We start from the raw sequence: 21,652 nt of genomic DNA, 5'->3' as shown, positions 1-21,652 counted from the left end.
GAGAGAGAGAGAGAGAGAGAGAGAGAGAGAGAGAGAGAGAGAGAGAGAGACGGTATGTTACATGACATTTGAGACATGTAAGTCAATTCGATGAAATGCTATTGGTCTCGTAACAAATGATGAAATCGTATACACAGCTCGAGAGAAGAAGAAAAAAAAAACACGAATAGAATTTGTTGTGATTCGTCAAATGGTTGTAATTATGTTGCTCTCGATACATTTGATGCCCAAGCGAAAAAGTCGAAAACCGTAAAGTACAGTGCGAAAACATTCTAATTTAAGAAATGAAATTTGAGCTTGAAACTTTTCGATGGGGTAGAAGCAACTTTCAAAAAAGATTCGAAGTCACTCGCCAACTTCTTTTTCAGTTGTTTAAACGAATCTTCAGCATCCCACTGAATGTTGAATGTTATTTGAGATGTCCATTACCATTATGTGTATTCGTTTGTGTATAGTTTCGACTCATGGCTGCAGCGCGACAGAAATGATCTTGAGACAAAGTTTTGGTGCGCGATGTTGTTCATGCCAACATTCTTTTTAGTTTTTGGGGTGTGCGCGCGCGGACGCGCTGAAACGATGAATTGAGGAAACATTTTTAATACGAAACGAAAACATGCAGCATCGGTGCGCTTTTCTTTTGCCATTCAATGCTGTGTTCGCTGTTTTTATTTCTCTCTGGTCTGATAATGTGTCAGCTATTTTCATAGAAAGCTGTATGGGATTTGTTCTTTGTTTGTCGCTCTTTTTCGTTCGCCCAACAAGCTGAGATTTATGTTGAGATTCGATTTTCGAAAATCTTATTTCACCAACGACAAACGCCATATCACATATTCGATGTCTCTCTCTCTCTCACACACTCTCTTGCTCTACCATCCGTCCGCCGCGCACACAAACTAGTCATTCGCATAATACTTTACCGAATTCATACATTTTTATAAATCCAATTTTAAAATTTATGATTTTCACGTAGCAAATACATATTTCGTGTGTGTCTTCACAACGGCTTTTTTGGCGCTTTCTTCACTCTCTCCATCCCTCTCGCTCACTCACTCGTTCTTTTGCCCACATTTCTTTGCTTCGATTTCTTTGGGAAGTTTGCGATATTTCATCTGTTGATAAATGCATTGCATTGAATTTTTGTTTCAGCATTTTGCTTCGTACGGAAACTGGGTTTTGTTAGATTGCATAAAAAAGGCAGCAAATGCTGCCATTGTAGGTGAAAGCTTTTCACTTGAATTATGTGTATATGCAAGAGAGAAGAACAGATTGTGCGAACTCTCATTCGGATGCATGTGAAAGAAGGAAAGAATGAAATGAAGCAAGAAAGCATGAAAGGGAAATGTGTTTTTACTTCTGTGTGCGCACATTTTAAATTTGATATATTCATTTGTGTGTGAAGGTGCTATTTAAAGCAACGAAATGAAAATGTGAAGAGAAAAAAAATGATGTCGCTTCTTTTTTTTCGCTACAGTGAAAATTGGATTCTTTCACTCAATCGCTTTGATGCTGCAAAGTTGGTTAAAAATGTCGCACTTATATAAATGTGTCATAATTTGAACTTTCCATTAGATTATTTCGTTTGATGTACACTTTTTGCCGTGCAATGCACATTCCGTTTCGAATAATCCTAATTATGCGAGAGCGTCGTATCATTCGTTGTTGTGTTTCCTTATGGGGATTTCAAATACGAGACACTCCGCATAAAATGCCATCGACAAAATGGCATAAAAAGCAAGCATAATAGAATGAGATGAAGAGCAAAAGTGAAATAAAAGTAGACGAAGAGAAAAATAAGCACCACTATACTCATTCGCTTTTGAATTAAACATTATAGATGTTCGTTTTCAGCACTTAAGCTTATCATGACTTGGATGAAGTTGAATGAAATAAAAAAAAACCCTTTTTATTCAGCATATTCACATTAGTTCGTCTGGAAATGTGGCAAATCGTGTCATGCTGTCAAATTATCATGCGAAAGATGGATTATGTCTACCATCGTCGCACCATCCGTTAATGATGTTTTTGCCAAAGATGAGACTTCAACTATTCCATATGACGGCATTGTTTTCAAATCGGAAGATTAAATGAGACGCAATTTGTACGTTTCTATGTGGAATTTTGAGCGACACAAATGGGTTGCGGCACATATATTTCTGTCCATTGTACTACTTTTAATATTTAATTCGGTTGCGACAACATTCATAAATACAAAGTGGCGAGCATCTAATTGAAAATGAAAGGAGACGAAAGAATGGCGAAGACAATGTTGTGTCAGCGTTTATGTATAACAATGGACAATCCAAAAAGTCTAATCAACTGTCGCCATCATTATCGAGAATTATCGCAACAATAGATACATGCACACAGCGACTGAATATGGCGAGCACAGATGATTTTTACGACAAACGATTAACAATCGGCAATTCAGGGTTGCTCGTTTGCTGAATCATATTCACACAAACCATTCATTCACACTCATTGCCGTCGCTTTGGTCGCTCATTTTTTTGATAACACATTTTACGACACACAAATGTGTCCAGTTTTGCAACAGCTCCATTACAAACCATTTCATATCCAATGGTGGTTAATATTGATTTTATGTCCTTAAGTAGTTGGCCATTTTTTGAATGAGCCATTTCCATTGTCACGCTATGCGACCGATGTGTATGCGTTACGTTGCCATTGATTTGTGTTGGCCGTTTGGAAATTTATTCTTCATTTTCTGTCGTTGAATGAGTCTAATTTATAACCGGATTGCCAGTCAAAATGGCATCATCGAAACGATTGCAAGTGATATTTTCAGTTGAAATCGCTTATGCCAAACAATAACTGAATCGCACGTTATGGGCGAATGAGAGGAAGAGAGTGAAAAAACGACATTTCCAAATAATTTATAAGTACTAAACTCGATATCAAGCCGAATGCACGCATTTGGCCAACATTTTCGATGAGAATTCAATAGAAATTTTGTGGATCGTCGGCAAAATAAACAAAATTTATGTGCCAATTCGAAAATTGTTCCTTTAGAAAGTATCTTCTTGTTCATGCCTTTTTTGCGCTCCATTGAGGCGTCGAGAATTGAAACTATTGCAAGAGTTTAAAGTGACAATGAGCATTGGCCACTGATAGAAAATGGAAACAGAAAAAAAGAGGACAAAAAAAAACAAAAACGCAACTATTAAGTCGATGCAGTTAAGGCGGAAAAAAATCGAGTGAAAGTCGTGTTTTTGTCACCAAATTTCTTGCTTTTTTCTCTCGTCTTCCTCCTAAGAACTCGAACGCAACTTTGAATTCGTTTGTTTCATTCTTTTGCTTGTTACATTGGTGTTTTTCTTCCAGTCACCATATCGTCGACGATTGTTACAACCACTCATGAAATTAAGGACTATGCTACTCTCTCGTTTTTGGCAATACTTAATAGACGAATTTAAGGATTTTTTTTCTCATCCCGTTTCATTCTCTTTCTTTCGCACATTTTTGGCGAATGCAAAAGAAAAAACAACAGGACCTACTCCAAGCAATTCTTTTTTGTCAGCTGTGAGCCATTTGTTAGAACGACTGCACAATTACTTCGGAAAACAGCAGATTCTTGTTATATATTGAGGAACAAAGCATGCAATTCTCTTCTCGTCTTTTTTTTCATTTAAATAATTTTTCTTTCATTTTCCGAACCGGGGGTAATTAAATAAAAAGAAAAACTTTGCCAGAGTTGTTCGAACTTTTCTCTGTTTCGAACAGCACAACGCGCACATATACGCAGCAAATGTATACTGGCCAAAGGCATGAGCGAGAGACACAGAGATGCTCAAAGCAGACAGAATCGGGTGGAAAGTGCTCAAAGTATTGTTCGCTATCGAAATATCTAGTAGTTATGGGGAGTATGGTGTAGTACAACTCCCCGTCCTCAATGCGTACGTGTCACGTTCAATACACAAACAACATCCATGTGCCCATGTAAAACACATTTACCATTTTTCCTCTTTCATTTCTTCTAATTAGTTATTTTTTCCACTTAAAAGGAATTATTTTTCTCTCATTCACTCTGACTCTGTCTTTCTTCATTTTTCGTCCCCGCTTCGTATTCGTCTCTCTTTTCGCAAAAGTGATGGCTATTCTTTGTGTGTGTGTTTTTATTTGAGTTGCGTCTCTTTTTTGCCTTCAAACTATATACGGCCCGCGTGTGATAAGAGAAAATGCTCAATGACAAGAAAGAGAATGAACGAACGAACGAACAAAAAAAAATTAGCGAACATAATGAAAGTTTGGACTGCAAAACGTCGTTGGCAGTGCAACTAGAAAAATCGGTTTTAGTGAAGATAAATGTACATTCAATTGAACAAGACGTAGGAAGATCAAGAAAAGGAACAAAATGCTCAACTCCAGATACTAGCAAGAATGTGCCATGAATAAAAATTGCACAAAAATAGCCTTTTATATTATGGTACTTCGAAGGGAATACTTGCAGCCTGCGAACAACAACAACAAAATGCATTTTTCCTCGAATGCCTCGGAAAATTAACTATTACCATTGCCAAACATCTATCTTCTGTGTTATGTTCTTTGTGCGTTTTATTAAGAGAGCGAAAAAATACTCTATCGCTTCTTCAGTAAATGCATTGACCCAATTTTCGTGCACAGTAAAAATGCGTCGCTTAAAGTGAAATCATCAGAAAATGCATTCATCTTTTTATTTCGTTTGCTTGCTGAATGGTCTGGGTAGAGAGAGAGAGCGATTACGGAGGAAGATAGAGAGATGTAGGGAGATGGAGAGAAAAAGAGTGATACAAGCAGCGAGAGAAAAGGACTGATAAATTAAAATTTATTACACGATTTTGGTCCAAACCAGAAGACAATAGCCAACTTAGTTTTTTTACATTGCAAATGCGGCATACTTGGCTCAATGTAACACACAGAGGCTTGCAGCGAATATTACTCTCTGTGTCACTTCGCTCTCTCTCTCTCTCTCTGGTTGTCTCATGTACACACATTTTCATTTTTAACAAATGTGTTGGAGTAGTGTGCCTGTACATATCCGATAACAGAAAAGCGCCAAACTCACTGGATGGCAATTTAAAATTTGTTCACTGGAACAACGACCACTTCCATTCATTTTTTGTTCCACTTCGCATACAATTGGACCGGGATAAAAGACAGAAGCACGACAAAAAAGCACATTTCGTTTTAAAACATATGAAAATGACAGATGAGAACCAATTGTTCGTAACTCAAACAGCGGGAACAACGCAACGAAACTTATTATTCACGTTCCTTTTCTCTCTCTCTCTCTCTTTCTCTCTTTCACTATAAAATGCTGTTGAAAATTTAATTCAATTACAAACATTAAAACTATAGTTTTCATTTTAATTAAATGTAATTCCAAATATAAAACAGTAAATAGACATTATTTTCAACGAAGAGCTTACAATTTCTAATCAATTTTTCTCTATTCAATTTCATTCAACGAAAAATTAAATTTGCCCACGAATTGAAAACATTAGCAACATTACAAAACATACAGTTTTAAAGAGGAAGAGAATTAAAAAAAAAAACAATACACACAACTAACAAACTCAGAGTTGTAATTGAATTGAAATGTTCACTTACCGGCAAAGTAGGCCAACATAGCAGCAAGTATAACAGCTACGAAAATTAAGGCAAAACTAAAACATTTCCAAGAGCACCTGTGTTGACATCGCTTGTCTATGTGAAACCTGTAAACGAGAACCAGAGGGAAAAGAAGAGAGTTAGAGAAAATTTATATGTAAGTGCAGAGAACAAGAGAAAATGGGAAAATTGTCAAAATTGAAAATTAATCCATCCAATAACAATAAAGATAATAATTGCATCGTCCAAATAAGGTCGAATGAAGGAGTTGCAACATTCGTAAGGCACTAGCATCTCCTCGACGAATGCTGTATAGAGTTTTTCATTATATTGAGAACAAGCATAAACAATAAATTTAACTATGTTTGCGATGCAAAATTAAATTTTGACTGACGCACTACAACAAACTAACCAATTTTTGATGAATTAATTTCATTTTCGAATGCATCCATCATTTGAAATTGTATTCTTGTGCACTCAAAACACATTTTGATGTAATTGAAAATCCATTTTGAAATGAAAAAACGGAGAAAGAGAGATAGCGAGAGATAATGGTTCGTGGATTTAATGAAATTATTTCACGTTTAGGAATTTGTTTATGATTGGTTTTGCTTTTGTTGCAAATTCTATATTCGAGCCGAATAATAATTAATTTTTCATTGAAGAGCGAATAAAGTTGATTCCGAGAAATGTGCCTTAGTATTTAAATCAAGATCCCAGGATATTTATTCTCTGATGGCTAAAAGTTGTTATGTTGATCGGACTTCAAACTAAATGGATGTGTATTTTTTTATTTTCACATTGGAATAGTGAATAATTGATATTACAATCAAGTGAATACATTGCACAGTACACACACATGATTTTGTAGGGCATCATGCCCCGAAAAGCTTATTAAAAGTTCTTCACATTCGTTTGAATGAAAAATGAGTAAGAAACAGAGAGAATAAAAGAGCGAGGAAGGCAGAGAGAGAGAGAGAAAGAGAGAAAAGAGTCGAATATGTTCGCTCAACTCAAAATCATGTGGAGGATCTAATTGAAATGAGAAAAAGAGAAAGTGAATCATCTTTCTCTGAGCAAAACTATTTAAATATGTATTACATATGTGATATTTTGAATGAAGATGATGGTTTGACCATACCCACAGGATGTGCAGTTGAGCGATGAGAAATGTGCATTCATTCACATTTCATAAAGTGAAACTCAACTAAAATTCAAATCCCTTTAGAATGTTTGTGTGGGTTGTGTAGATTTTCTGTTGCAAATCGACTAGCATTCACAAAGTGTGCTTTCATTTGACTTTTATTGCCATCAGTCGACGATTGAATCGGAATCACTAATGTATGTGTATATATGTCTTAATGCAACGGAATAAGCCACAAAAATGTGAGCAACCGAAAAGGAAATTGAATTTTCCCTTCATTCACAGTGGAAAACAACACACATATATATATTTTTCTCGAGAATCAAGATAACAACTCAATTGCAATGCTATAATTGCCAGTTAGTGTTCCTCTCGTTGATTTTTTTTGTGCTTCATTTTTATTTATGCAATACTCAATATAATGTTTCTCTGTTTCTCAACGTAGAGTGGTTAAAATGAAATATTTACTATGTGTATTCAATCTCGTGTGCAATTTTTTCCATAGAATTTCGATTGATTCAAACTCAAACAAAATATCAGAATCAAACTCTTTTGAGGTTTCTTTCTCACTCAGCATTAATGATTTTTTCCTATCCCCTGCAATTCTCATGGCATTGCAGCATTCATTTTTCCCAGAAATAAAACCAATTTTTCATTGACTTAACCGAGTTGGTTGGCTCTTTTTTTCTCTTCATTTCTCTCATTTTTGTTTCGTTTGTTCTATTTGCAATGAGAAACAATGTGCACCATAAATATTTAATATTTTAATAAAACAAAACTAAATTGGATTTTATTTCGTTGTGCAATTTCTTCGTCTTCTTTTCTATTTCATTTTCGTTTTTTCCGACATACATGTATGCATATGTATATGCACATTGCAAGACGATGGAACAGCAATGATGGCGGCAACGGCGGCGACGGACGTTTTTATTTCTCGATTCGTTTCTATTGTGGCTTAACACAAAATGCTTAATAAATAATATTCGTTCGTGCGATTGCTTGTGTTTCTACCATGATGATAATAATAATATTTGCGGCAGAGCAGCAGACATAACACAATATATAAAAGCTTAAAAGCGCATTCGCCTGCAAACAATACAACTAATGCTCAGCAAAGCTAGTCCTGCTCTCTCTCTCTCTATTCCGTACACAAATGTTAAAGTTTCAAGAAAGTATGTCATTTTGTTCGTATGTTCATGTTATTACATTACCATCATATCGTTTCCATTACGAAGGAATGATGTGAACAATAAGGAAAAAATAGCGAGAAATAGTAAACTTTACTGTCATCCGTAGACGCATCCCTCCACTTCTTTCATGCTTGTACTCTGGCTTCATCATATATATATACATACAAAAAACAACATAAGTACATGAAGCAGCAATAATCATAAAAGGAATATTAGGTTTTCCAGCAAAACTTATGCAAACAAATTGATGGTGGTTGGTTATGCTCTTCCTGATATTCGACCAAAACATACATACCAACACAGAAAAATAAATGATTTAAGGTATTTTCGTTGCATCAGCATTTCACAAAATGTTTGCCGAAGTAAGACTCTCTTGTGCCGAGTACGAGAAGAGTCCAAAAAATAGGCACTAAATGAAATCGTGTCGATGAAGGAAAAATAAATGGCAGAGAATAGACACACTTTCAAGATGACGATTTTGATCACCTTGAGAGCACTGAGCCTGCATACAAATTTTGAAATAGAAATTGTTATTTACCTTGACGGTGAGTATGGCGAATAGTGTGGAGTATGCGCTGAATGTGATGTACGAAGTGGAAATCCAGGCATAACGAGTGGCGAATTGCCACCAATTTGGCAGTGTGGACCAACATCGTTGTTCTGTGGCATTTGTTGTGGCCCCGTATTCAACGGCGTTGTAAGTCTGAAATGAAAATGAAAAGAACATTATTTAATTTGGCTTATAAATTTGAATACATAATAATTTTCAATGGAATCTGCATAAAATTGCAATGGCTTATTGACCCATATACGATTTATGTAAAGCCAATGAAGAACACAACCGAAAGCTCTCTAACCGTTCACTGAAAATACAATAACAACACCAGCGCACAAAAATAACACATAGAGAAGTGAAGAGAAGAGCAACAAAAAAATCGCTTTGTTACGGAATTTATTGTGTGTATTCCGTTGTTTTATGGAAATTTCCTATCGTGCATGTTGATCTATCATTATTGCAGCGAACAGCAAAAGCACAACAAACACAATGAGCGAGCGAGCAAGCACACGAAACATTTCCTGAGGGACCAATTGCATTTCCATTCGATTTATGAACCGAACACAGGCGCATTTGCATCACACATTCATCGAAACATTCCGTGACACACATACATAAACACATGTACCAGGCTCTCGTTCATATTGTGAGCAGAGAGAACGAAAGCGAGTGCTGGAGGGAATGAGAGCGAGATAGATTTTGTGTGTCCGTGTGTCTGTTAGTAGTTAACAGTCTGCATTTGCCATTACCAAGCCAAAAATCGCTTCTTCTTGTACAAATTGCATGTAAACGCACAGTTGAGTGGCTCACAAAGGCAAAAACTAAATGAAAACACAATAAATATTTTCCTGTTTTTCCATCAAGAACTCGAAGCCATGGATAAAAGAGAGAAGCGAGAAAAGCGTGTTTCCCAAAACATAAACTAATTCTCCAAAAAGGGAGCCAAAGTTTCACTGGCAACCCTCCCCGAAGAAAATGAAGAAGAGAACCGAAACAAGAATCGAGAGCATGGTATCGGTACTGTAAAGTAGCAAAAGAGTACATGACACATGGATCAAATGTAGTTTATGTGTGTGCTCATGTTACATATCCGGCTCGGAAAATGTGCACTACTTAAGATTAACGGAAATCAAACTTTTGTGCAAAGTGAAAGGCATTGCTTATTATGTATGCTTTTATGCCTTGCATCAAAATTTACTCGGTTACACACAGTGTATGTGTCTTTTATACCGACTAACCTATTTATGCTTGATTTTCAATGCAGATTTGCAAACGCAATATACAGCCGAACGTGTGTGTGTGTGTGTGTTCCATATAGTTTTACGAAAATTAATGTCATTCAATCGTTCGCACAATGTGGCAATGCAATGCCGTACAATTTTGATCATCATCGTCATCATCATCATGATTTAACCATACCCATGTACAAATGCAACTTTTATAATAATTTTATGTAATGTATATTCTTCCATATTTTCTTCAATAATAATTTTCTTGTGCACAAACTCGGCTCCTTGTTTTCATTTCAATAAAATTCTTACTTCATTCAGTCGCTCTTGTTCTCCTCGTCCGTCGCTCTCATTTTAATTTTTGATAATATCTCGAATGTTAGATTAAAGTGGCACTCTTTTTGTTGTTGTTGTATTTGCGTTTACATTATGGGTTTGTTATCATAGCAGAGCATGTATGAGTTTGCGAACGTGTGTGACTCATAAAAGAAACGGATGTTTTGAATTCCAAAGTGGGTATGCGAAAATACAACCGAGCCCATAGATTATTATAGATTGCGGGAATTCCAGAGGCCAAATCCATTCTTTATTCTTACTCTCGAATGCGATGACTGTTTGCATTTTTGCCATGCCAATTCACATGTAAGTGAAAATGTAATGCGCGAATATATTCCGTCCAAAAATCAAATAATTCACATTTTGTTATTATTATTACTGTTAGCGCTGTTATTCTCGCCTCAATATTCAACATTGGCATTTTATTTGATGTATATTTTACATGTTAAATGCGTGCGAGAACGCTTTGCAACAATATCAATCGTTGTGATGTGAGTATGATTTTGATTATTCGCATACATTTATTTTTTATATGAGAGTGTGTGTTGGTATTTGATCTCATTCCATTTTTCCCTTCATGACGACGACATTTGGTGTGCATGGTGTTTGGCATAGAGATTTGGGCTTTTGGATATATCACTTTGACATTGATAACAGCCGATTTGTAGCAGCCGCATTCATCCAGTCAAGTGAAATCGATTTGCACGCTTATCCACACCAAACATCCAACCAAAACATACACAAAAAATACGCACTATTATCCATAGATTGGAAAATCTAATGTGACGTGAATGGAATTTCTCTGCTTTCTGTTCGAACAATCGATATAAAATGATGTTCATTTTTCGGCACCCAACTCATACACACACACGAAAAAAAAACAACCTCCGACCATAAACAAGTCACAAGTGTCGATATTATTCCATGGCACAGATTATTCCGATAAACACTTTTTGTCAGCAATATTATGAATGTATATTCCACAACAAAGAATCTTGTTTATATGCATTTATCTAATATTCTTACACAACTTTCGCATCAACATTTTTATCATCCCCGTTGTGAAAGCGAATGTGTGTGCGCTCGAACAAAAACTGCCGCCCCAGAAAAGCATATATCTCGTATTTCATTTGCAGCAAGCCAATTCAATGGCGTTTCATAAATGTTCGAATAATAAATGAGCGCTTGTTTGTGCTGTGAGCATCATAGCGAAAAAGCGAAAATGACTTTATTATTATAATATGAGAGCCACGCGTATTACATTATCCATCATGGTCGGTTTGCTTGGCAGAAGAAAAAATTTACCAATATATCTATCATTAATTTAATTTCGAATACTGATTAAGTTGTTTCTTTCTCGGGGCCAACTTGTACAAAAAAGCTCTCTCATGTATTATGTTAATCTTGTTTGGCGATTGAAATCGATCGTTCTGTATTTTATTTGGCCGATGATTGAATATCAAATACAAAACCATATCTGATAATACAAGCGAATGCATAACAAGTGCCATAGATTTATATCAATCAGATCAAAATAGCAAATATCACACAAAACTCTTGTCACAAACTTGAGGCGCAGTAAGAGAGCCCCGGAATTCGTAATTAAGTTTTGTTTCGACTGCGAATGACCATTTAAATTTAGCCAAGGACGAATATTTCCGTTCTGAAAATGAACACAAGCAGCTTAATTCCGTATTCGAAAAAAGAAGAAATATCGACAAAGATGAACCGAACATAGTAAATCAATAGATAAGTTTTGTCAAGCAAATGGAAAATATTTGACTAAGTGTATTTGCTCTTGGATTGTATCGAATACGGTTGGTTGTTTTGAAAACACTCAGCAAAACTATGTATATAAATGCTTCATAAATAAAGTCATAACTAATATATATATCAAATTCGAATGATGATGATGACGGCCTCAATGGCATGGTATCCATTATTTTGAAAAAGCACACGATGAAGTTTCCTTTTTATATGCCGTTTGATGTATATTGCTTATTTATTTCGTAGCATCAGCACAACAAAGTCAGATCGAAATGTACAGAATATCATTTGATATTTCCGCGAATTGTATGTGAATGTGTGTCCAATTTTATGTTTGCAGAGGACACGAGATGAATAAATGAATGGGCTGAGAAGTTTGATAACGATTATTAGATACATTTTGTGTTGTTCACGGAAATAAAGTCGGTAAAATTCGATATTATTTTCCATTGAGTATGTGTTGATTCGATAGGTTCACCAAAATCCGATGATGAAAAACAATATTTGTTGGGAAAAAATAAGACCAATTTCCTTCAAACTTGCTTCGAATTCATCGATATTCAGCAAATAAATTTCTCGCATTGAAAACTCCCCTTCTATGTCCCTCTTTCTTCCCTCTCTCTCTCTCTCTCTCTCTCTTTCTCTCTCCATTTTTCTTCTTTTGTTTATTTTGAACGAAATATTTTCGAACTCGAAAATCTGTGTGCGAAAACTTTTCAAAAGCGTCATCAATGTAATCAAAATTTATTATTCTTCTTTTGTAACAGTGTTTTCGTTATGCATATACAATATTTTGCCATAGGCAAATGATGATGATACTTTCCAAGCCGCATTTAAATATATATGTGTGTGTTCTTGATGGAAGAATACAGTGAAATACCGGATAATGCAAAGTGCTTTCAAATGAAATAACCGAATAAAAAAACTTTCATTCAAAATATTTACAAAATATGTAAATAGATAAAAGATAAAGACAGAATGTGCATGTATACACATGGTGGTGTGTGTATTTGTATGTGTTTACTCAGTGCTCACGTTCATTTTACATACATACATTTTGTGCATACAAAATGTGAATCGATAATGATACCACCGCAAACAAGGTGCATGCAACGGAGTGTGGTTTCACCGCAAAAAAAATATAAGCGAAAAAAGCCAGCTACTGAAAAGTTTGTAGAATTTCGAATGTTTATTCAAAATTCATATTCTGTGAATACGTATTCGAGCATTTTTTTTTCATCCACGTATCAAAGCGAAAGAAGGCACAAACAAAAAAAAAACCAAAGAATTGACGACGGCAAAATCCATTTTTTCGACATCGCATTTTTCACTCATGCAAAGATATCATATTTGCAAACTAATCATATCGTATCGATGGATGTTTTCATGAAATATTTTCTTTCACATCAGAGTTGTGGGAAATAGATATTATTTTTTATATGTATAGGATATAAATACGAAGCGGAGCGCATTCAAACGTCATGTACATTATTGAATAAATAGCTTTTGGTTTATCCATTCTCAAAGTTTAATGAAGCTGTTCAACATAAATATTTGCATAGTTTCGTTCTTACTGCTTGGAACTGGCAAATTTTCCTTCGTCCTCTCCTCACTTGCTCTCTTTTCTCATCATTTTCCTTGCACATTGACTTGGCTTTCGTTATTTTGGGGGCGAAAAATGGACAACGGGTGTGAGAATGTAGATGTGGGGTTTGCCTCAAAAACTTTCGAAATAGCTGCATAACTTGAGATTTTCGTATTTAAAATGATGTGCCAAGTGAAATATAAAAGAAAAGCATATTCAATATGAAGAAGCGTTCGTTCATTTACATTCGATGCGGCAGCCATTGCATTATTGATTGATGGTCAGCACAGAATATGCGAAACGGGATGGAATCTCGAAAATGCAATTAGTCAAGCAAGCACAAAACGCACATTGACACATAGTTTGTACACAAATATATAACAAAATATATGGTTGTGCGCTTGTTCTACCTGCTGTGCCATTTTGTCGCCATATTTCAATTTGATAAATAATATCGATTATGATCCCGAAAGCATTTGATTATAATTAGTAATGTATTTACATTGATTTATAATTTGGTGTTGTGCAAGCGCAAAAGAGAACAATGCATCCCATTCGATGACACTTCTGCTGTTCAAAATATTTTGAATTTTATGCCATTGTGTATGTGCAGATAAACGTCGAACGCATGAGGCGTTGCATCAATGAACGATATTATTAATACCATTTGAATAGTCATATCGCCCGATATATAGACTATAGAATCAAATGTTCTTTTTTCTCTTTATTGATGAGATTGTATAGAGTTTCAATTTAATTTGTTGAATTCATTAAAAATGTGACTGATGCAACATTTTTCAATTTCGGTTTTGTCATTGATAGTAACTAAAATTTCCAGGAATTCTACCGATTATATCGAAAATAAAGTTTTTAATTGCATTCTAGTTTCATCAATTGGCATGGAATTTAATAAAACCGTGCGCAAACATATTGAATATTTGCAAATTTTGGGTAAGTTTTTCACATCATAAAATAATGGTGTAAATATAATGTTAAACATTTTGAGTTCATGGATGGCCGCCACTCAGAATAAATTCAATGAATTTGTTACCGTACTGCATAAATTCAACTATGTCAAAATCAAATATACATTCTATGAAACAAAATATTTGACAAATGGATGCAATTAAAGCGAAAATAATTAGGAAAACATGATGACAAATATATATTCATTATTTTCGAGATGGATCGATTGAGACTGTAGTTTGCATGTCAATATGGATTTTCAAATTGAGTTTACCGCAATTTTTTTTACCACTCATTCTCCTCTATATATTTGATTATTTGATCATCCAACCAGTCGATTCAACCGATATTCATATTTGATCGATTCTTTTCATACATTTTCATTTATATTATGTAAATTCAAGTTTTTTATTCGCCCCTATTTCACTTTCTCTGTCGTAGTAATTAACTTATTGCATGAAGAGAATACAATTTAATTTTGTGGCTTTTTATTGGCAATGGTCGAAAAAAAGATGTAATTTTTTTTAAATTGAATTTCATAAAAATTTGATTAGTGACCTGTTAAATTGTATGGCATTGGCAATTCCAATTTCAATATTTATTCATTTTTGAATCGAATTGAGAGTGAGAGAGAGAAAAAGCTGTCAAAATAAATAAGCCAATGGTTTGGCTAGTGAATATGATGATGTGATGTAGTCGATGAAGAGCGGCTCTGTTGATGTGAATGTTTCGATTTTGCGACCAGCAAAAGTGTTATAAACATACAAGTGTATATGCATTCGCTTCAATCTCTCAGTGAATGGAGAAATATTTCGAATATATGATTGCAAATCGAATGTATCGGAAGGCAGTTTCGATTGTTGTTGATATTGTTGTTGATTTTTTCCTTTCTCTCTCTCTCTCTTTCTGTGCCAATTGATGCGAAGCCATTTGAATAATATAATTGAAGTTTGAATGATGCATCGACGGCAGTTCAGCATTAAAATGCAATAATTCACAAAACACACACACACACGCACTGTGCGACACAAAATGAAAGCTGACACAATGCCACTTGAATGCATTCAACCCGAATATGTATTCACTGTACCGTACATAACAAATGTTCGCAACAGAAAATGCGCCAGCGCCCATAAATTCTGCAATGCTCATCCACATGCGTGACATATTAGTGTAGTCTCATTCAGCATCATTCACTCATGCTCTTCGCCAGTGTCGCCAGTGCAGTAAGAGTAGTTGTAGAAAACATGACCAGGTAAATGCTTTCTAATGGAATGTAATTGTCGAAAATTCATTGAGCTGGATGTCCTGAACTTTGTGAGAAGTGCATTTATCTCACGACAATGCACGTGCTTGAGTCAAATTCAGTGACAGTCACACAAAATTATTGTTGATGAATTGTATTCGATATTTTCGGTCAGTTTAATCATGGTGCTCCGCATTTGTGGGTGCATTCCACATGCGTGTAAACGTGTATAAATGTGTATTATTCGTATTTGGAATTTGTGACATGCTCAATGTGAACTTTATTGGTATGCCAAACGCCCGTGTGATGTGTACCATTGTTTGATGGCCAACGAAATTTGATTATTGTATCAATTCAAATTTTGAACATTCATCGAACGTAAAATAACAATATTCAATTAAATGCAATTTTAGGAACGAGTACAAAACGGTTTTTGTATGAAAGTGTGCATTTGACTCAATCAATGCTTTATGTTATATATATTCAATGCGATGGCAAAGTACAAGACCTGTCATCAAATAAATGTTTCAATGCTACGGGCGGGCTGTAGCTCGATTGCCCGGAAGATTCATGCAGAACTACCCACATTCACGGAATGCATGATAATAAATTAATCAAAATTCCCTATTCAAAAGGCAATTGCATGCCAAACTACCGAATTCCAATCAACTTGTACAATTCGGGTTCGAATTTGTTTTTATTCCTTCTGTATTTTATTGCCGATTTCATAAACTATATAACTATATATATGAATTGATGTATCGGTTTTGCGAAATTCTCTCTTTTTGTATGTTTGCTGTTGCTTTTGAGATGCATTCATGCCTATAATCAAATTTCATTGTTTATTATCAAATTGTTTTGCTGGATATTTTTACCCATTTTGCCTTCATTTACTGTGACCACTTTCACACACACCATCGATATATTCGACAGCATCATTCGAACGAATGGACATTTTACCTCGTGAAAACCAATAACTAAACCGTAAACCGAAAAACATTACTCTAACGCTTCATTTTGTCACAGTTTCGCTTTCAGTTTTTCTCTCACTCTTCCATGCTTTTTCTGGCCGCCGATTTATTTTCATGTTGGCCATTGAGCGATTTACGCTGTTGTTTTTGTGCCACAGCCGATACCCACCGATGGATTATCATGCAATTTGTTGGTTGGTCTTGTTTTAGCTGTGCGACATTGATGTGGTGCATCGCGCGCGGTACTTTTGTATTTTCACCGAAACATTTCATAAATATTTTAGGGACGTGGTAGAATTGAATTTTTGCTATCAAAACCGAGTCGACACTGAATTCCTGGAAAATCAATGCATAGCACGCTCAATGGTTGGGGGGTTAAATCGATGATTGCGAAAAGTAAATTGTCACCAAGCTCGAATTTCTCGTTCATTATTGCTTTTACTTTGGCATTATAATAAGTAAGCCCTCAATCGAAATTTCATTATGTCATTGTTTTGTCTTGCTTTTCCATTTATTTTCTTTCGTTTTATTTATTTTTGCGTCTCTTTCTCTTTGTGTGTCGCGTTCATTCCTTCGATAATTTTATTTATATTTATGGATATTTTTGTTTTTCACGTACACTGATTTCCCTCTCAGTTTCTCCCCGGCTATTCGTCTGGGGCAACGGTGCGTGCTAGAAGAAATGAAATGGTCACAAACACGCCTCCCCCCACAAAAATAACATTATTCCACATCATTAGCATTGTACGAACGAACGAGCAAATGATTTTGTGCGTACTTGTGACCAGACTGACTTAACAGAATTAAGCAAATTTTTGTGACTACATTGTGCTGCATTCAAAGCCAATGTGATCGACACATTGGGTAAATTGAGGAAAAATTCCAATGTGTGGATGTGGATTTACCTTTATTCGATTGAGTTTGAGTTGGCCCTCATTTGAAAATACGAACACAACGTCGTTGAATTTGATTCACTTGGTACGTTCTTAATGCCACTAAATTACTTATAAACAAATACAAAATCAAATGGAACAACCAACGCCAACAAAGTGTCTTGTCACGGAAATGGCACATTTCTTCCGATATCAGCATCTCCGAATGGCGCATTAGATATTCGTAATCACCGAAAGTTGAAAGGTGCACAATGCACAACATCCCCATATTCTATTATTAGACATAATGGTTTTGTTTTGGATTCTCAGAATCTACACAGTACTGATGGTGACCCCAAATTGGATGTATACATGTGTATGTGGAATGAATCGGAATTTTTCGTTTCAATTTACATGTGAACACACGCGCATAATTCATGGATTTCATCGTATTCTGCGATGCAAAAACTTGCTGAAAATAAAGTATTAACTTGATACTTTGGTGTGTTTGGCCCATTAATGTATGTAGCAACCATAAATAAGCAAACACAACAGACGCACATACTCACACAATGTCGGAAACAGTTTGAAATGAGAGGACATAAGGCAAACTCGATACATTCAAAAAAGCCAAATGAGGGCGTTTGCAAAAATCCAGTTGACTTTACGGCTGTGACATGTGTTTCGTTGTGCGTGCCACAAGAACATTGGCTGACGAATGGTGGCCATCACTAAATCTGTATAAGACATCAATTAGACATTAAACTTCTCCATTTCATGTTTGCTTTCCGGGCCAAAAATTGTAATAAGATCAGGCATCATCAATGTGTTGGCCTTTGTTTTCATCGGTTGTCGCCAGTTCACTGCTTCAACCATAATACATTTTTCGTGCTTCATGCGCATACATAAAATCACGCTCATGAAATTTTGAAGCCGTTGTCTTCGTCTCTCACCCATAAGGACAGACAGTTTGTTGTGCAGTCAATGTAATTACTCCTGAACAACGGGAAGTTTTGTGAAAATTTATGATGATAATGGTTTTTGTTCGTCTGGAACATTTCAATGGCATGTTTTTTTTGTGTCGACTATAAAAAAGACTAACGAAAAACATTGTTTTAAATTACAGACTTCGCTGGGGAAAAGAGGCGGCCATTTAATTTTAAGCTCGTTGCTTTTTTATCGATTCGATCTTTGAGGTTACACAATTTTATTTACATTCGCGCTGAAAACACCATTGCACCTTTATTTTATATTGACTCTTTTCACCGGATTCATTTGACACCTTCAAGTGGAGAAAGTTTGCATCACTTTCACTCGAAGCAGAATTCTCTCTCTCTCTCTCTCTCTCTCTCTCTCTCTCTGTGTGTGTGTGTGTGTGTTTTTTAGTTCAGAAATCACTCCATTTAACTACAGTTCAAAGAAAGCACAACATAAAAGGTTGAATGGACATTTTCTTTATAAATCTATTCTAACATCATAGTGCTTAAAGAAGTTTGATTGAGTTTCTTTTTGTCGTTGCGTGCGTTGATCGCATTTCTCTTTGCATTTCCATCCTGTTCTGATATGCTTTGCAAATGGTTCAGATTTCCGCCACTTAGTATTTTCTGCTTACGTACATTTTTCACCATTTCCGTGAACAACAGCATTCAAGATAAGCTTAACGGAACAAACGAACTTGAGAGAGCGACCTAACGCAGAAAAAAAAGAGAGATTTTGAGACGCATATGAGGTATCACACTATTCAATGGTTGTAAACAAATATATTGTTCGGGTATAGAAGACATTATTCGCACTAATCGAATCAAACATCAAAAACCTTTTGAACCATACAAATGGAAATGGAATATTCTCTTTGGCAATACAAGCTTAAAGATTTGCGAAATGTTTTTGGATTGGTCCAATAAACCATCAATCCGGTAAATAAGTAGTATATTGCAAAATCGAAATGTATATGAATGTCGTTTGCACACGCACAACATTTCGAAATGCGAATCGATAAAATGGAATTAGGTTATTTTAAGCTTTATTTCACCTCATTGTTGTTACCTTTCCATTTCGAAAAGCCGTTCATTTACTCTTATGGTCTATGTATTTTGTTTTCCGTATTTGAAAGTTTATTTCTTGACATTGGTCAATATCGAAATTGCGAACACAATTCACATTGCACACAGCATAATATATAATGGCTAGAGGGATGGTTGTGTTGTTGACGCTTCATCCCATATTAAAACGAAATATTTAAAGCAATGGAAAAAGGGATCGGCAACGGCATCCATAATAGATAAGCCGGAATCGATTTTATCCTCTGGCACCGGATTTTCATTTTATGCATCATGGTTGCCTGACTTTATACTTTTATACAGACGTGTATGTCTCGCTTCTCTTCCCTTCTCCTTGTGGCCACCATACTGCGTGTTATATTACTAGCCATTCATATTGATTAGCGGCGATTGGATTAATCAGTTCGAAGGGACGAGAATAAAATTTAATGATATAATTAGATTGTTTCATTTTACCGTATGCATATATAAAGCATCACCCAAATTGCATCGCCATTTGGATTCTATTTTTTCAGCACGCGCGTACACATCGTGTTTGTGTGTGGATAAAAATGTTTCGTTTGTAATAAACTAATGGATTTGCTAATGAACGAAAACGACCAATTTATCGATGGGCTTCCAAATACGGTCGCCATTTCAAATTAACTATTTACATATTTTATGCTGTCGATTCGAAACGTTTGTTTTTTCTATTCTTTAATTTCCTTTTGGCACTGATTCGCCCACGATAATGATGATGCTAATATTAGCATTATAATCAGAAAGCCAAAATGAATATTGACCAGAAAATGTCAGAAAGGGCGACGCACATCATACGTGAAAATGCTCTATTCAAATCACAACAACAAAAAAAATCCCGCTCGATGCAATGTATCCAATTTCACTATCAAATCATGTAAATGATTAGTGCGCTGCAAAATTACCGGCTTAAATTTAGATATGTGCAGTAGTATAATGAAGAATGGGGAAAAAACAGCAGCGCACACAAAAATTACTTGACTGTATCGAATAGGCATGCTGGGTAGGAGCTCTTACAAATTAATCGATACCAAAAACCTATATGATGCCGATGCATTGACGATTAAAAAGATTTTCGATCGTCGATTCTCTGAATCGTTGGGGCTTTTGTCGACCTAATCAAAATATTTACATCGTTTCATTTGGATGCGCATCGCCACAATACATCGATGGCTGAAAAGTGTACAACGACTGTCTGTGACCAACGAAACAGTGTGCATATGTGTGCTCGCGACTAAAAGAGAATTTGTTTGGTGAGATTACCGTAATGGTTATCTCAACGCGTCGGACAACGCTGTCGATGTATAAACACACACAGTATTTTCAAACGATAATTAACTGCATCCGGCCGTTTAATCGAACCATCTCAATCTCCACAGTTTGGCTGGCTCGATGCATTTCGAGTATACAAACAATTACGCGTGCACACCGAAAGGCAGAAAGAAAGAGCATGAGGTAGCGCGAGTAACCGCCAAATGCGCAGCTTCATGTATTTAGATTAATTCTGATTAGAATAATAGAAAATAATTTGATAAATACCGTTACCGAATGATTCCTTCGTTCGGTCAATACTTTTTTTTTCTCATGTTCTTTTCAAATTGTTTTGCTTGTGCAGGCTTGAATTCGTGGCTGGAAAAAATGATTCTCTTTTTTTCTGTTTGTCGATTCTAGTCGGAGCATAACAGTGCACCAGTTCACATATGTCCAATGCATACAATTTGAATGTGAAATTACAACTTGTGCTTAGTATGGATTAATTTGATCGTCGAATGCATGCATATCGAATTACCAATACCATAGAGTTGTATATGGTATGTATACGGCGATGCAACAGCATGAACCATGGCTAGCTCATGTTTTATGCAGTTACGAAATACATTGTTGTGAACGATTATTATTAATTGAACATAAAACATATGGATTAGGCAAACGGGGGTTTCTCTTTCTCTCTTCTCAAACTTTGTGCACCATTTAAAATACATTTCGTTGTAATTTGAATTATAAATTGAATCAACAAAATGCTGTTCGATCACCTGCACTGCATCATTGCAACATTTAACCATCGAAGAGCATTATTGCCATCGAATAATAAAAATAAAAATCGCTC

General features: G+C 35.5%; 1 protein-coding gene across 5 annotated transcripts in view; it reads right to left on the bottom strand.

Annotated features, from left to right (window-relative positions):
* Window positions 1–21,652, bottom strand: part of LOC116344503 (teneurin-a) — a 383,641-nt gene that overhangs the window by 92,142 nt on the left and 269,847 nt on the right. For all 5 annotated transcript variants that reach the window (XM_031773083.1, XM_031773085.1, XM_031773084.1 and 2 more), the window contains 2 exons: window positions 8,478–8,642; window positions 5,606–5,712 (listed from right to left, as the gene is read on the bottom strand). In XM_031773083.1, coding sequence (XP_031628943.1) covers window positions 5,606–5,712; window positions 8,478–8,642 — 272 coding nt within the window. The remainder of the gene's footprint in view (window positions 1–5,605; window positions 5,713–8,477; window positions 8,643–21,652) is intronic.

Source organism: Contarinia nasturtii, unplaced genomic scaffold (genome assembly GCF_009176525.2).
Source record: "Contarinia nasturtii isolate CC-2019 unplaced genomic scaffold, AAFC_CNas_1.1 Cnas_scaffold_1037, whole genome shotgun sequence".
NCBI classification, from domain to species: domain Eukaryota; kingdom Metazoa; phylum Arthropoda; class Insecta; order Diptera; family Cecidomyiidae; genus Contarinia; species Contarinia nasturtii.
Note: the sequence above shows the minus strand (reverse complement) of the source record. Positions and strands in the feature narration are given on the sequence as shown.